At 37.2% G+C, this 17,759-nt stretch overlaps 1 protein-coding gene across 1 annotated transcript in view; it reads left to right on the top strand.

The window, feature by feature from the left end:
* The window catches only part of Copa (COPI coat complex subunit alpha), a 36,956-nt gene that overhangs the window by 3,410 nt on the left and 15,787 nt on the right, over positions 1-17,759 (top strand). The window contains exons 4-12 of the mRNA XM_020168537.2: positions 2,050-2,130; positions 3,919-3,995; positions 5,066-5,175; positions 9,908-10,017; positions 11,949-12,048; positions 12,802-12,937; positions 13,661-13,743; positions 15,785-15,935; positions 16,957-17,023. Coding sequence (XP_020024126.1) covers positions 2,050-2,130; positions 3,919-3,995; positions 5,066-5,175; positions 9,908-10,017; positions 11,949-12,048; positions 12,802-12,937; positions 13,661-13,743; positions 15,785-15,935; positions 16,957-17,023 — 915 coding nt within the window. The remainder of the gene's footprint in view (positions 1-2,049; positions 2,131-3,918; positions 3,996-5,065; positions 5,176-9,907; positions 10,018-11,948; positions 12,049-12,801; positions 12,938-13,660; positions 13,744-15,784; positions 15,936-16,956; positions 17,024-17,759) is intronic.

Here is a 17,759-nt window from a genome sequence, read left to right on the forward strand (position 1 = left end):
GACATTTTCCGTTTTTGGGAATTCAAAAATAAGAAGTGACTTTTGTTCTCAAGGAACTTTTATTCTAATAGAGGATATAAATATATACTCAAATTAATAGCATGAATAGTTTGGTGAGTGATAGAGTGAAAGAGAAATAGAAAAAAACAGCCCAGATACAGAGATGGGGATGATATAGCTGGATACATTTGAAAAACTCCAATTCATTTTGTAGGGCTAATACTTGGAGAAAAAGATGAGAGGGCCAGGTTGTGAGTACCTGTTTGCAGTACTTAGGAGTTCTCATGCAATTATACAGTTTTGGAGCCATTAAAGGGATTTAACTGTAGGAGAGATAGAAGATTTTTATGAGTAATTTGAAAAAGAAAAATTTGGGTCATTTAGGCAAGACTGGAGGCAGAGATACCAATTGGGAGACTATCATATAAATCCATGTGGCAGATGAACAGAGCCTGAGTTTAGGCAGTACTATTTGAAGTAGAAAAAGATTGATGTGAGTGCTTAAGGAAGTGAATCAGTAATTCTGTCGGAAGGATGATAAGGGGAAATCAATGAGATAAATTTACCATGTTTTCCCCCCACAGCTCTGAGTATCAAACCTAGAGCCTCACATACTCAGCAAGCACTCTACTACTGAGCTAGATCTCTATCCCTAATGAGATGACTTTCAGGTTTTTTAGTTGAGGTTACTGGGTAGAAATGATGAGTCCTTTTTGTTTGTTTTTGGTGGAGCTGGTGATTGAACCCAGGGGCTCTTGTGCATGCCAAACAAGCACTCTACCACTGAGTTACATCTCCAGTTCTAAAAAGGATGTTATTAACTAGAAAAGGAAAATTAAGAGGGGAAAAGTTTTCTGGAGTGTGAGAGAATGGGTAATGAATTCCATCTTGGCCCTGATGAGTGTGAGGTACCAGAAAAGTCTCCTGGAGGTATAATTGCATTGGTGGTATATTTGGGAATTGTCATCAGGAAGGAGGGAGATAAAGCAGAAGTAGTAGGTTTCACTCAGGAAATGGTGAATAAGAAGACCGTCATTTGAAAGAGAGAGGAAGTACAGTTATGGCAGTAAAGAGTCATTTGAAAGGTCAGAGATAAACCAAGAAGCAGGGATCTCTAGGATGCCAAGGAAGAAGAGAATTTGGGGAAAGAGAAAATGGTCAGAATAAGATCCAGACTAAGAAGTAATCTTTAGATTGCCAAATTAGGAGAACATTAGTGATCTTAGCATCTTAATGTTCAGTGAGGAAGCAGATGAAATCTAGGCAATTCTTTGAAGATTGACTGTAAAAAGGCAAAAGTTATAGCCAGTAATTTTGAGCCTATGAAAATAAATAAAAGTTTGCTCTGTTTACTTCCGCAAGTCATTTTTGTTAAGTCTGTATACAATAGTGCCAGTCAGATTTACTTCATAAAAAAGGTGAAATTGGGCTGAGGGCATGGCTCAGGTGGTAGATTGCTTACTAGAACATGAGGCCCCAGGTTCAATGCCTAGTACCATCAGGGAAAAAAAAAAGTGAAGTGTTTTTTCATAAGCTACTTCAGGAAATTATATGTTGTAGATTGTACAGCAGTACTTAGGTGACAGGAGTGAAAAGTGACCTGCCTATGAAGAAATGCAATATAGAATTCTAGTGGAGTCAGGTGTGGTGGTGGTTCATGCCTGTAATCCCAGCTAGTCAGGAGTCTGAGACAGTAGGATCTTAAGTTGGAAGCCAGCCTGAGTAACATAGCAAAATACTAAAATTAAAAAAACTTCCCTAAGAAAGAAACAGCTTTCCATAATTTTATCTTTTGCTTTTCCTAACCTTATCCCACCAAACTCCCCAGCCCTGACATTGTTTAGCTTACCTATGTTTTTATCCACAAAGGATGAAAGGAGAAAAAGACAAACGTTCTCTCTCCAATCTTAAACAAGACTCCTTACTAAGCTTCCTATATATTCAGAAATGTCAAAATATAAATTCAGTCTTGTTCATTGAGAAACCTGAGCCTTTTAGAAGCTCACAACACTTACATACTATTCCTTAGCTGGATTTCTGTCTTTGCAGGTTTGGAATTACAAACTGCGGCGATGTCTTTTTACATTGCTTGGTCACTTGGATTATATTCGCACAACATTTTTTCATCATGTAAGTAGCCATCATGGCTCTAGTTATGGAGCATATTTCTCCATAGTAATCTTCTACTTGATCCTCAAGAACCCATGGTTTGAAACAGAATTATGTTTTTGGTGCAGCTTTTCTAGGACCTGTAGGGTATTCGCTTTTTTGCTTTGTTTCCTTCTGTAAAAGGAAGCACTCAGGATATACAGAATTTAATTGGATCCAGTGGACTCTCTGAGGAAGTCATTGTTTCTCTGTATGGAAGTAGGTTTGCTGAGCTACTAAACAAAAGTTTGTAGGCTAATGCCATTTGGGGCAATATTAGTAAGTAGTGGGTATGCCTGGAAGAAGGTTAAGCTAAGATGCCATTTCGATGAGCTAATAAACATTTTGAATATTAACAATCATATCCCCCTGTCCTAAGATTTGGGAGTCTGGTGGAGCTTCCTCCCTTAGCCAAGCTTACTGCCTTCTTTGATCTGTCAGATATAGTGGCTTTAGAGAGTGAGTTACAAATAATTAGAGACTCCCAACCTCTTAGTCCACTCTTCCCTGCTCGGGTCTCCCTCTAATTCAATGCTATTAGAATTAAGTTAGTCTATTCTTTGGTTCTCAGTAAATTAAGTCTCTTGAACAGAATTAGAAAGAATATAATGAAATAAATATTTGCTGATCGAGTATACTTTATTTCCTTTTTTAAAATTCAAAAACTTTAGAGCGTGACTGAGAAAACTACAACTAAAACATGAAAATTATAGCTAGTCAATGAGATAATCTGTTAGGAAATATTTGTCATTACCACAAAGCACTTGCTGAAGACCATTGCCTAGAGTAAGTTGCTGTCTACCTAGAAAGTTAATAAAGACCTTATTTTCTTTTATTCTTTTCAGTTCAATAAATATGTATGTGCTTTGTACTTGCTAAGCTCTATGCTACACACTGGAGATACAGCCTTGAAAGGGAAATACTGGGTGTGATAGTATGCCAGAAATCTCAGCAGTCCCAGTGCTTGAGAGATGGAATCTATATAACCAATTCAAAGTCAGCCTAAGCTACATGGCCAGACTCTGTCTCAGAAGACTAAGCACTGGAGATGTAGCTCAGCAATAGAGTGCTTGCCTAGCATGTGCAAGGCCCTGGGTTCAATCCCCAGTGAGAGACAGAGACAGATGTCTTATCAGGCATGGTAGCACACATCTGTAATACCAGCACTCAGGAGTCTGAGGTATGAGGATCATGAGTTCATTGCCAGCCTAGGCTACATGGCAAGTTCCAGGTCATCCTGGGATATAAAAAAACAACCAAAAATACCAGGTGTCAGTTGCTCATGCCTTTAATCCTAGCTACTTAGGAGGCTGGGATCACAGTTCGAGGCCAGCCTGCGCAAATAGTTTGCAAGACCCCATGTCAAAAAAAAAAAAAAAGATATAAATACATATACAAATATTTTTGAACTTTTTTAACATTTTATTGTTTTTGCATATACTTACATGTGTATACATATTTGGACCACCTCCTTCCACATATGCAAATATTTAAAAGTAAATGTAAATATATTTTCTGCTATCTGAGAGTTTATTACTCTATCTGGCTTCTGTTCTTGAATCTTAGAGGTAAAAGTGCCCAAGTTGGGAGAAGCTGGTAGAGTGGTAGGAGGAAAAGACAGCTAGCTGTTATCAGAAGTAGCAGCCCCTTTGCTAACATAGCTGAGGTGGCAGGTAATAGAACACTTCCCCCAAAGTTAAAAGCAGTTACAGAAGCCTGACAGAACATGTTTGCTTGACGTTCATAGACTGTTTCTGAAATACCTTTTAGGAGTATCCTTGGATTCTCAGTGCCTCAGATGATCAGACCATTCGCGTATGGAACTGGCAGTCCAGAACCTGTGTCTGGTAAAGTTGGAGGCAGAAGCCTCGAACAGTCTTAATTCTTCTGAGTTTTTTATAATTAGCCTCTCTTCAGAACAGTCATCTCCCTTCCACAATGGGCCATATTTGCTGATTAATTACTGTCTATATTTGTAGGATGCTCTTAAATACAAAGTAACAAATGTAGAGATAATCTCATTAGTAATGTGTAAATCTTGATTTTCTCATAATTTCTCAGCAGGGAGAAGTCATATAGCAATGCTTTTAGAAAAAGAACTTTTAGTTGTTTTTCAGTTCTGTTCTCATAAAACCTGAATCAGATCTAGACCCAAATCAGAATCTAGATAATAAGTCTTACTTTGTATTTGGGGCTGGAGCTCTAATAGAATTTCTGTGCAAAGTTAAGGACCATTTAAAACAATGGATACCCTGCTAATAGCCTATCAAATGGTTTCCAGTATGAATTACTAAGATTCCATTTATTATTTTCATATTTTAATGTCGTTAATCTGGGAGAGCTATATAATCTCAGTTCTCCTAAAATTAATAATATTTAAATACTAAAGAATTGGAGTCAAGAAGAGAACTATTGCTAAAACAGGTGGCGTTGCTTATTATTAGTTCAGAATTGTTAGGATGAACTATGTTTTGCCCTCATAAAAGTATAATTGGACAAGCATCTATTGAATATGAAGAAAGGTGGCCACTCGTGATGTCTCATGGCTATCATCCCAGCAACTGTAGAGGCAGAAATTGAGAGAATTGTGGTTTGAGGCCAGCCTGGGCAAAAAAAAAGTTAGTGAGATTCCATTGCAACAAATAAGCCAGTGTGGTAGTACTTGACTAAAATTCCATCTGTGCCAGAGGCCATTGATAGGAAGATCACAACCTGAAACTGGCCCGGTGGCAAAAATAGCAGACCTATCTGAAAAATAACTAAAGCAAAAAAGGGCTGGGAGTATGAACAATAAGCTTGATGTCCTGAGTTCAAACCCCAGTATGGCCAAAAAAAAGAAACAGCAAAAAGTATTTAGCTTTGAAGTTTGTTGATTTCCACCTCTAATTTAGTATTGTCTTTTTTTTCTTCCCTGCAGTGTGTTAACGGGCCACAACCATTATGTAATGTGTGCTCAGTTCCACCCCTCAGAAGACCTGGTTGTATCAGCTAGCCTGGACCAGACTGTACGCGTTTGGGATATTTCTGGTGAGCTGCCCAAGTTCAGGGGACCAATCTAGTCATGTCTGGCATAAAACTGCAATTGCTTAAAACAGCAAAGGTGGTTGGTTTAGTATAGAAAACCTTACGGTATTCCATTCACATATAATAGCATCTTTGCTTCTGAGGGTATTGGATCTGCTTTGTCAGATCTTCGTGTTAGAAGTATTTTCTATGAAAAGTGGTTACTCTAGAAAATTCATTTGAGTTGAATAAATTTTAACTTAGTTAAAATTTTTAGCTAAAAATCTATATACTTTTTGGGTATTTGATTAAGAGTCAAGGTTTGCACTCAAATATAAAAGAATATATCTTTAGAAAAAGAAATTTGAGAATAGATTAATGCAGGGAAAGAGGATTCATAGATTCTGTTACCTTATATAGAATAAGAAAATCCTTTTATTAGATTTTTTTCTAGTGTATGGAGCATGGGATGGGAGGGAGTTTATGACTTTTATGTCTAGAATATCTTTTAATAGTCAGACAGAATTCTAAGACCCAAAATAATTTTTAGGTTTTGAAGAATTAGCATAATTCTTTCATAGTTTATATATCATGATTTTAGACAAGGATTTAGATGCTATATAGAGAAGATCAAAGAAGTTGCTAACTAGAAAATTTAAAGACTATACCTATGAGATGGAAGAGCTTTGTGTTGGAATAAGGAAATGAGACTCTAAATGATTCGACTCTGCCCAGTTACATTTCCTTATCACTTACTGCATTATCTCTACTTGCTGCCTTAGAAATTCTTGGAGATTGAGTTCTCTGAAAAGTCAGTGGCTAGACTACAAACTAGTGTTTCATTCTATAAAAGGAAAACCCTTACAGGTGTTTGCCCAGTTTTTTTTGTAATAAAGGAGTCACCCTTCTACATTGTAAGTTACAGTGATAACTTTGTCCATCTCCCTTACAGAGTTGTAGACTGGGGAATATGGTACTTGGTGTTCATTAATGAACAAGTTGAAAATTTGGATTCCTGGATACAACATCTGGGATATTGCAATAGCAGTTAAAATTCATGTAACATAGAAACAAGCCAAGTACAGAGAGGGCAGTTGGAGAGTAGAACCTCTACCTCATGCTGTCTTTAATTTTGAAAGACTTAGAATTAAAAGGCAGAGTGTAAACAAGATTGTACTGGAGATAGGGCAGTTGTACTCTAGGGCTGAGCCATTGCAGTTTTTCGTCAGACGACTAGGCTTTTGGATGTACACCCAGATGTGACCAGCCATGCCAGCAGCAGGAGCTAGGCATAGGCACTACGAGCCTGTGCCCTCTCCTCACTGCAGTACCAGGGAGCTTAGCATCTACTCTTCTAGTAACCTAGCTTTGGCTTCCCATGGGTTTTCACTGTGCACACATTCAAAGCACCCTCTCTGTCTCAGGATATAGGGGCCTAATAGGGTGGATGCTAGCAGGCTGTTCCAGTTGTTTAGAGCAATTGTTTAGAATAACCTTTCCAACCCAAATTCTGTGAGATAATTAAATTCTACAAAAAGTACTTTAAGTGACTATTTTCTCATTTCTTCCAGGAAAAGTATATAGGTAATACTACCTTAGATTATAGAGAAGTTAATTTGTTTCATACCTAAACAGATGTTTTTAGGTATTAGGCTTAATTCTTCCCCAGAATACTGGGTTGAGAAAGGCATTATATTGCTCTACTCTAAGAGTACTATTTGTGCTACCTGATCCTAGGATAGCGGGTTCTTTGTAGTCTAGCTAAAGCAATTTAAGAAATCAATTAAAAAATTAATTAAAAAAAAAAACCAAAAAAGTTGGGGGCAGTTAGGTGGTTGTGTTCTCATTGTTGATCGTGAAATTTTCAAGGCAAGAAATACTTTTCTTCACCTTTTGTAGGTAGAAAATATGTTTGCATCAAATTTAAGGACCCTAGATCAAAGGAGAGAGGAGACGGTATAACCTGTCAGTGGGGCTTATACTTGTGTTTGAATGTGTGAATTGCATGGATTACTACATAATAAGATTACACTGCTATACTTTGCATATTGTAGTGAGAATTTTGTGCTACCTTGCTGTACTAATGTTAGTGCTCTCTTTATCATTTCTAAATGTTTTTCTGTGCTCACAACTCTCTTGGCTTCAAGTAAACCCTTAACCAGAGTGGAAGGAGATGCTTTGGTATTTAATCAAGTAGAAGGAGCTTTTGGGTTAGACTTTTATATTTACTCTTTCCTTTTCTAGAAAGCAGCATACTCTTCAGTAGAACTCATTTTTGCTTTGGTACTAATAAGTCTGAATACAGGAAGAGTAATTGACTTTTAGATCTGTTAGGGACCAGGACTAATATTTTTAAAAGAGAAAGTTCTGAGTTCTGGGGTTTGAACTCAGGGCTTTGCACTTGCTAGGCAGGCACTTACTGCTTGAGCCCCTCCACCAGTGAAAATTTACTTCTGAATAAGGGAATGTCTAACCGCTTATTTAGAGGACTGGTGAAAATTCTGATTATTTTCACTGTCTCTTTATTTATTTTTTAAGGAATATTTTCTAAGCTGGTAGGTAAGCACCAAGAGAATATAGAAATCTTTAAAGGAAAAGCTGCCTCTTGATACTTATCCCATGAGAATTGAGCCACATGAAGCTTAGCATAGCCTAAATCTTTTGTGTTAGGCTGGTAAAAACTATTTGTTTAAAAGGGAATATATTTAAAACCTAGCTGTGGAAAATAGGTTACTTTTTTAACTTAAGCTTCCAAATAAACTGACAAATTCTTTTAATGTGCTTACAGCTTTGCATGTCAAGCCCATGTAATTCAGGCTCATTCTTTGAAATGACCACTAAAAAAGTATTAATATGCTGCCAAATCCTGTTCTCATCCCTCTCTTTTTACTGCTTCCCCTGGTTCCCATTGGGAGGCATATATAAACTGGTCCATTCTGAGAGTGTTCTCTTTTCCCTCTGGATTTGGGTAGCTGCTGTAGAAATTTTCCATCTGTCGTTCAGTCCTAGTGAGTAGCTTGTCGAAGCCTCAAATATTTCTTCTGTAAGTGTCTTTTCACTGCCTGTCACTATTCATCTGTGTGTTTCGCCCTTCCCCTTTTCCTGAATCATTACAGGCAAGTGCCACAAAGGCTTCCATTCTGTCATACAGCTTTCCTTTTAATGTGTTCGTTGAAGCTTATTGGAGGTGAAGTTCCTCACAGCTGTCTGTCTTTGTATCTTTCTTTCAATTTGTTTCATACACCAGAATCACTAGAAAAAGTTGACAGATCCTATTAAAGGGATAAGCAAAATAAGTGAAAGGAGGCATCCTTGTGATAATGAATTTATGAAGTTTGAGGGCAGTACATTTTTTTTTTTTTTAAGCATTAGCTTTATGTCTCTAAACCTATTGTCTAAATGCTCATTTTGGACAGGAGACTAGGTAATTAAAACTGTCATGGCTATTTAAGCTCTTGCTTCCCCAGTGCTGATGTTTAAGGTCCTATTATACAGAAAATATATAATGTGATTTTAAAACAATGAATATAAATAATCATTAAACCTATCTTTACTTATTTCCCTACAGATGCCAAATTTTTAGATTTGAAGCTGTTTTAGTTTTTATTTTCAATGGTAGGTTTTATTATCATCGAAATATATAAACCCAATAGTCTTTTATAGTTTTGTTTTGTTTTACAAATGCAAGGTAATTTCATCCTCTACTTTCTCCCCCAAATACTTCAAAAGATAGTATTTTAGTTCCAGTTTTGTTTTCTTATTATAAACTGGTACAATTTTACATGCTTACCTATCTCAAAGGGTTGTTATCAAAATCAAATCATGTAACGTATGGTAAAGTGCTTTGAAAACCACAAGCATTATATCAAATGTAAGGTAGTACTGTTACATAATTATAATAGTCAACTTTTAAAGATGGGTATAAATGTGAATCCTCTACAATAAACCCTTCTTATCCTGGTGTCTTTTGTCTATTGTTTTCAAATGATGGGCTAATTACTCCCACTGAAGCCAGCTTTCAGAGATTTTAATGGCAAAATCAGTCTTGTAAACAAGAAATTGAAAGGCTATGACAGTTTTAATTGTCCTTTGCCTTGTCCAAGAGTCAAGTAGAAAGTATAGCTATACTTTTTCTCATGGTATCTTTTTATATACTGTGTTTTTTTATAGCATTGTTTTATAGTATCTTCTAAATCAGATGGCTGTTTTGTACTTGATAGCTCTAGTTTCTCTGACCCATTTGTGACATTCCTATAAGTTTCATCAAAGTTTCCAATTTGAGTAACCTTCAACCATGGTCAACCCCCCAATGGCTTTTCTTTTAAAATCTTTTGAGATGATGGAAAACATTGTTACAGATTTCATAAAGTTGAAAGGGGTAATAAAATGTTTACCATTTGAGACCACATTTCAAGAACATTTAAGAATGGAAAATGGGCATTACCTGAAATAGACAGCTCTTGAGGTAAGATTTGTTGAAGAAGTTAGTTTTGTCAGAAGTTCAGGTTGGCCCATAGTAGTGAGTCTATTAAGTGTTGAGAGACAAGATAGTATAGGTAGGAGCTCTTTAACTCTTTCTTTCTTCAGTCTCTCTACATTTCTTTTCTCCTTTTTCATTTGATGTTGGTCTGTCACTGTGCCTCTCTGTGCTTTTTCTATTGTGGTTTTTTTTTTTTGTTGGTGGTGGTGGTGTTTTTTGTTTTTTTTTAATAACACTACATTTGCATCTTTCATCCCACTCCTTACTCCTTTAAAGGTCTAAGGAAAAAAAACTTGTCTCCTGGAGCAGTGGAGTCGGATGTGAGAGGAATAACTGGGGTTGATCTATTTGGAACTACGGATGCGGTGGTGAAGCACGTACTAGAGGTACCTATTTCTACAGCCAGTGGATGGTATGGGCTGAATTGTAATAGAAAGTCTCAACATGTTGTCCATTTTTTCATTCCTTTAACAAATATTTATTAAGTGCCAGGGACTATTTGCGGCATAGGGAATAGAGCTGTGAATCAGCCAACAAAGAAATAAAGGTGACATGTCCCCTCAGAGACAGTCATGTCACCTATAAATCCAGTGGGGAGAAAGGAAGAAAGCTGGGCCTAGGTTCTTTGACCATCCCAAAGCAGAACCCATTCTCAAGCCTCTTGAGAGAAATTTAATCAAAAAGTTACTGACAGCCTACCTTGTAGCCAGGTGCCAGTGGCTCATGCTTATAATCCTAGTTACTCAGCAAGCAGAGATCTGAGGGGAAATAGTTTGAGAGACTCTATTTCGAAAAAAATCCATCACAAAAAAGGGCTGGCAGAGTAGCTAAGGTGGTAAGGGTACCTACCTAGCAAGTATGCAGGCCCTGAGTTCAAACTCCAGTGCTGCCAAAAATAGAAAACAACCTTGTATAAATAACTTGTTCATGGTAGAAAAATAGAAAAAAATAAGGGTAAGAAATAAGTTTTTCTAAATTTAAAAAAAATGTAATCCTCACAGCTATCTGCTGAAGTAGATACTATTAACCTCATTTTACAGATGAAAAAAATTGAGATTTAGAGAAATTAAGCAGTTTACCAAAGTCCACATGTATTTAGTAAATGGAAAGACTAGGACATTTACTTGGATCTGTCTGACTGACTCCCAAACACAGGTGCTTTTAAGCAATCCATGATACCTGTCAAAAAAAATTTCTAAATCAAAACTGCCTTATCCATGATTTTGTCACAGTATGAAATAAGGTGTAGGATATCTTTAAATCAGCAGTTCTTAAACTTTTTGGTCTGATGATCTCTTTATACTCTTAAAATTTACTGAGGATGCAGAGTTTTTGTTTATGTGGATTATATCTGTCAATTTTAATTATATTTTAAATGAAAACAGAACATTTCATTTTGGGGGCACTGGAAATTGAACCCAGGGCCTTGCACATACTAAACACATGCTCTATCACTGAGCTATAATAACCCCAGCCTAAAACCAAGAACTTGTTAAGACATGAAATATATTAGTGTACATTCCATTAGCTGTCAGAACACTGACATCATCACCCATCATGTACTCTCTCAGGACAGTAAGAATGAGAAGGCAAATAAAGTCTTAGTATGATTATGAAAATAGTTTTGATCTTGCATAATTCCTAAAACAATTTTGGGGGTCCTCCAAAGCATAGCAGACCAAGAGAACTTCTGCATTAATTTATAAACAGATCTTTATACTTGAGATGTTAATAAATATTTGGAGAAATAAGATATTTGTAGACCATAAAAAACAAGACAGGATATCCTAAATGCAAATGAGTTTGAATTTTAGGATAGAATATTTGGAAATTCCCCTGAGAATTTGGAGTGATGATGGGTAGATTGACATGGTAATTTTAATGTTCAAAACTTTATAGTGAACCAAGTGTGGTGGCACACACCTATAATTCCAATGCTCAGGAAGCTGCGACAGAATGATTGAGAGTTCAAGGCCAGTTGGGGTACATAGTGAAACCCTGTGTAACTCCTCATACTCTCTCAGAAAACAAAAAACAGGGGGGAGAGGGAGGGGGCTGGAGTGGGTGGTAAGGGAGGGGGTGGGGGCAGGGGGGAGAAATGAACCAAGCCTTGTATGCACATATGAATAATAAAAGAAAAAATAAAATAAAATAACCAACCTTTAAAAAAACAAAAAAACAAAAAAACCCAACAGTGGCATAGATTCTTCACATAAGTAGTAAATCAGACATCATTTATAACAACTCATGGTTCATTGATTTGTTTTGAGTAATGTTTATAAAGGTGCTTCAGAAGAACTGTTTTTGTCTTTTATAGGGTCACGATCGGGGAGTAAACTGGGCTGCCTTCCACCCCACTATGCCCCTTATTGTATCTGGGGCAGATGATCGACAAGTGAAGATCTGGCGTATGAATGGTAAGTGAACCAGTAATGTAATGCCATACTGAAGAAATTGACTATTGGCCAGCAAAGTAAAGTAAAGTAGCCAGGTCTTTTGGTCTTGGTCCTACTTTCCTTCCTTAAGTGATTATTTCCTTAAGTGATTATTTTATGCTAATCCTGGGAGCATAGAAATTGCCTTTTCCCTTTTATTCAGTGGTAGTATCCTGATTTTGAAGAGCATGAACCCAGTTAAGAGTAAAAATTCATACATTTATTTGACAAATAATATCTACTTCTGTATTAAAACAGATAAAGCTTCCTTCTTTTGGAGTCCTAACATGGCAGCTAGTGACAAATGCTGTCAGGGTAAATAAAACAGGATAAATAAAAGAAAAACAATGATGGAGTAGAGGTGTTATAATCAATGGGAGAATTGGAACAAAAGAACAGACACATGGAAAGATTAAGAAACTTGGAGCCAGGGTGGCATGCACAGAAGTTGCAGCTACTTCCAGAGGCCAAGGCAGGAGGATTGCTTGGGCCTGAGAGTTGGAGACCAGCCTGAGCAACATAGCAAGACCTCATCTCAAACACAGGGAAAAAAAAAATCAAGAGACTTAAAGGAAGAAAATTGCCCTATTAGGAAGAAGTTGCCAATTTGGTATTTTGTATTAGTACCTAGCACTTGATTAAGAGGATATCATACATAGTCTATCATGGTGACACAGTCCTGCAGTCCCAGTACTATAGTAGGAAATTGATAGCCTAATCCTTTTTGTATTTCAGAATCAAAGGCATGGGAAGTTGACACCTGCCGGGGCCATTACAACAATGTGTCTTGTGCTGTCTTCCACCCTCGCCAAGAGTTGATCCTTAGCAATTCTGAGGACAAGAGTATTCGAGTCTGGGATATGTCTAAGCGGTAAGCAAATTACCATGTTGTATGACCAAACCCTGGGGAAAGCCCCTTTCTCTGCTTACTCTCAGATTTTAAAATTAGATTAGAGGGCTGGAGGTATGACTTAACTGTGATAGAGCGCCTGCCTAGCAAGCACAAAGCCCTGAGTTCAAAACCCAGTACCGGCAAAAAAAACTAGAATACTTCTTTTTGTCTCTCATTACCTTTAACATGTAGGAAAGATCAAGTTACATATTATAAAAACTTGAGATCTAGAGGTCAGCCAACATTTATTAATTTTCTATCAGAAATCCTCACATGTATTCTCTTCTTCTCTAAATTTAAAAATGCTCTCCCCACCTCCAATTTTTTTAGCTAGGAAAGTTAAGAAATACGGAATGAAAGTAGTATAGTAAGAAATTATGCTGGATGGGGGGATTTGACATGTCAAAATAATACGGTCAGTTTAAAGTCTCTTTCTATTCCTTGGTATAATTTATCATGATAAATACCTTTACTTACAATATGCCATTTACTGCCTCTGACTTACTTTTTTTTTTTTTTGGTGGTACTAGGGCTTGAACCCAAGGCTTTCTGCTTGCAAAGCAGGCTCTCTACCACTTGAGTCATCCTCTAGTCCCCTGCTTTACTTTTTAAATCTTTTTAAGATTGTGGACTTACTATTCAATATTCTTGTATGTCGTGTGCTGAAAATTCACATCACATTAATATTTTTTACTTTCTTAGGACTGGGGTTCAGACCTTCCGCAGGGACCATGATCGTTTCTGGGTTCTAGCTGCCCACCCCAACCTTAACCTCTTTGCAGCAGGTAAGAACTATGTCCTCTCTTTTTCCTTGCTTTAGCTCAAAGTTCATAAGATTTGAATGTGATTCTTTATTAGCTTTGTCTCCAATAAATGCACAGTAGGATGACAAAGAGAAATAGAGTTCTCAGAGTCACTTAATTAAGATTTTCTTTTGTCCTCTCACCTTGTAAGTTATTATTCTTTAGTGCTATGTCTTCATTTGGTGTTTTGGTTTTGTTTTTTTTTTTTTTTGGCCATACTGGGACATGAATTTAGTACTCTTTCTTTACCGAGATTCATTTAACAGTAAAGTTTGTTCTCTTTGATGTGCTCCCAGGAGCTCCTAGGAAGTTAATACTGTTCACTTAGAGTTCTCAGACTGAGAAGCTAGAGACTTAAGCAAATACATATTGAGTGCCAGGCTTTATTTACTCTGGGTATTAGTGTTAAATTAGTATATAAAACAAAGTCCCTGCCTTTGTGGAGCTTTTATTTGTAGTTAGGAGAGATTGACTAAAAGCAAAATATATAAAGTAATATGTGATTAAAAATGTTTGGAAGAAAAATTAAGCAAAAGTAAGGGGGATAAAGAGGAACAAGTGTAGGAACTGCTACTCTATACCAAGTATTCAGAAAAGTAAAAGGGAATGCGAAAGGGAGAACATCATTTGTAAAGAACACATAGTAGGATGACAGGGAAGTACTTAGTGTGTTATGGGAGCCTCATAGCCAGTGGGAATACAGTAAATAAGGGACTAAGTAATAGGAAGTGAGACCACCAGATTTTGCGTTATCATAAAGGTGATGGCTAGAACTTAATATTTCATTCTGAATAAATAGAAGGCCATTGGAAAATTTTGGGCACTGAAGTGACTGGTTTATATGTGGAGAGCAGACAGTAGGAGTACAAGAATGTAAGGGTTTTCTAAGGGATAGATGACACTAGTAGGAAAAGTGCAAAACATGTTTTTAAAGCAACTATAGGGGCTGGGGGGTCAGGGGTTGCTCAAGTGGTATAGCACTGATCAGGCAAGCACAAGGCCCTAAGTTCAACCCCCATTATCACCAAAAAAAAAAAAAGCAACCATAAAGGCTTTAAAAACTAACAATATTTCAGCAAATACTTTTATGCTCTTGTTATTTGCCAGGGTCTGGGGAAAGATGGAAATTATTATAATTTCTGCCTTTAGAGAACACATGACATAGTAGAGGTGAGAGGCCTAACTGATTATATAGCAGGATGATAAGTACTGTAACAGGTTTGTATGGAATTTAGGGGAATACACAGAAAGGTGTGTCTAAATGTGGCTGTGTAATATAGTATTAAGAAAGGATTCACTGAAAATTATTTGAATAAAGATTCTAAGAATTAGGAGAATAAAGGATGCATTTAGGTGTTGTATTAGTCTGGTTTTTGTTGCCATAACAAAATGCCTCACACTGGGTACTTTATGAAGAAAAGAGGTTTACTTACAGTTTGGAGATTGAAAGTTCAAGATTGGGTAGCCTTGACTATCTTCTAGAGAGGACACCCTTGGCTGGGTCACAATATGGCAGTGGTGTCATAGTTGGAGTGTGGACAAGAGTGAGCGTTCACACAGCCAGACAGGACAACAGATGATTTCCGGATCAGGCTTGCTCTTTGTAGAGCAATCTACTCTCTAGAGAACTAACCAGTATCCTGAGAGAGAACTATGTTAATCTCTCTGAGGCTGCACTCCCTAATGATCTAATCAGATTCCACTAGTCCGCATTTCTTCAGGATCCTACCACCTCAGCACCACCGTAACTACACCAAGCTTCTGACACATGAAATCTTATAGACAAAGTATATCCAAACCATAGCATGTGTCTTGTCTTCTTTTAGCCTCATGTATAATCCTCATCTATAAGTAAGGACTGGGGATGTAGTTTAATGATAAGAGCATTTGCCTAGCGTGTGCAGGACCCTGAGTTTGATCCCCAGCACTGCACCCGAAAAAAAAAAAATTTTATCCTTGTGTGTCTCCTATTTCCAACTTTCTTTTTTGCCTACAGCTAATTCTTTCTTTTCCCTGTCTCCAGGCCATGATGGTGGCATGATTGTGTTTAAGCTGGAACGGGAACGGCCAGCCTATGCCGTGCATGGCAATATGTTGCATTATGTCAAGGACCGATTCTTACGTCAGCTTGATTTCAACAGCTCCAAAGATGTAGCTGTAATGCAGTTGCGGAGGTGAATATGAGTTATTTCCTCTTTCCAAACCCTTTCATCTGTTACCATGATACTTTGCCCACAAACAGGACTTTTCCTTCTAAACAGTCTTTTGGATCTTATCTCCTATCACTGATGCAGTCTCCACTGGAGAGCATCCTCAGTTTAAACCTTAGCCTTTAAACTAAGGAGGTGTTCATGAGGAAAATGGGAGTTCCCCTGTTGAGAGTGCTAGTGATCCTGTAGGGAGGAAATTACACTGCTATGTTTTGCAAAAAGTTTCTTGGTAGAGAGTGACAGGCCTTTCTACGTTTCTTGGGCATTTCTGCCTTGAGGAAACTTATGGTATAGTATATAGTATAGTGGTACAATATAGTGGACCTACATGGTTACACTATAGGATGACAAGTAAAATAATGGAGGTTTGTACAAGCGTTACTGTTTCCTGTAACTCTTGCTTTGCTTTCCAGCAAAATGCACACAACTCTAAACCAGAATGTATGTTTCCGAAAACTGTAAACTGAAGAATGATAACCTCCGAGATGCCTGGCAAAAGGAACTGTCCTTTTGGAAAGCCAGCTGCATCAGCATGCTGAAACATTCATGGTGGCAGATATTGGCATGCGGGTTTAATTACCACCCTCTAGCATCACTACAATAAAAAGATGAGTTTATGTGAACAATCCCAGGGACAGACAGACCAGCCAGAGATGGATTACATCATGTTACTCTGTGATATCAACTGAAATTATGTATAGGAATTTGTACCCAAGCAGAACCAATCCCATTCACTACAATGAATGCTAACACTATCTTCTGTTGAATAATTTGACTTGAACTAGGGTTTGTTTTCTTGAACTGTAAGTTCCCAAGCTTTAAAGAAAGGAGGAGGAAAAATATAATACTTACTCGGTTTTGTTCCTGATTATAAAAGTGATGAGTACTTATGAAAGATTGGATATGTATGAGATGAAGGGGTAATTCCTTTTTTGCTTCTGTTCTTAAACCTAGTCCCTATTTTCTCCTTTTTCTGTATCTCTAGTGGTTCCAAGTTTCCTGTATTTAATATGTCATACAATCCAGCAGAAAATGCAGTCCTACTGTGTACAGTAAGTAACCTATGGAGTCTCCCTAGGTTCTCTTCATTTTCCATGGGTATTTTATGCCCTTGGGAAATCTAATGGCTTGTTAAAGCTATTTAATGGTCATTTTGCAAGAGTTAAGCATTTGTGAACTTAGATCCTTCCTAAGGTTAATGGCATTTAAACGTAACAAAACCTCAGGATGAGTAAGTGATTGAAGAGAATGCTTATGGGGGCTAGTGGAGTGGCTCAAGTAAGCATGAGGCCCTGAGTTCAAACCCCAGTACTGCCAAAAAAAAAGAAAAAGAATGTTTACAGCTATTTCCTGTACAGAGGAGATGCTTAGGCTGATCCCTACCCCTGCATGAAAATAGAAGAACTATGTTTTGAAACGGTCTCCCCCATCACCCCAGTAGAGTTGCCTTCATAGTCACCAAAGCCCTCTCTGTTTCTTGCCACACGATTTGCTTTAAAATAAACAAAAAGGATATTCTAATGTTAGCACCATGTTGGCCTAATTAAAAAGAATGAAAACCTCTTTTTCCCCATGTAACTTCTGAGATTTAATTTTGTCCTTCTTTAATATTTAACAGTCCCAAATTCTCCTGTCAGTTTTCTTTAGTATCTTTTGTTTGATGTCTTTTTTTTTCTTTCTAACAGACTTTTAATTTGACAAGTGTACTCAGATGAGGCACCAGAATATCAGGTTTTTAGTCTTTTAATTTATAGGACAGAGAACAATCCTTGCTTTTATTCAGATAAT

Source organism: Castor canadensis, chromosome 11 (genome assembly GCF_047511655.1).
Source record: "Castor canadensis chromosome 11, mCasCan1.hap1v2, whole genome shotgun sequence".
In the NCBI taxonomy this organism is placed as follows: Eukaryota; Metazoa; Chordata; class Mammalia; order Rodentia; family Castoridae; genus Castor; species Castor canadensis.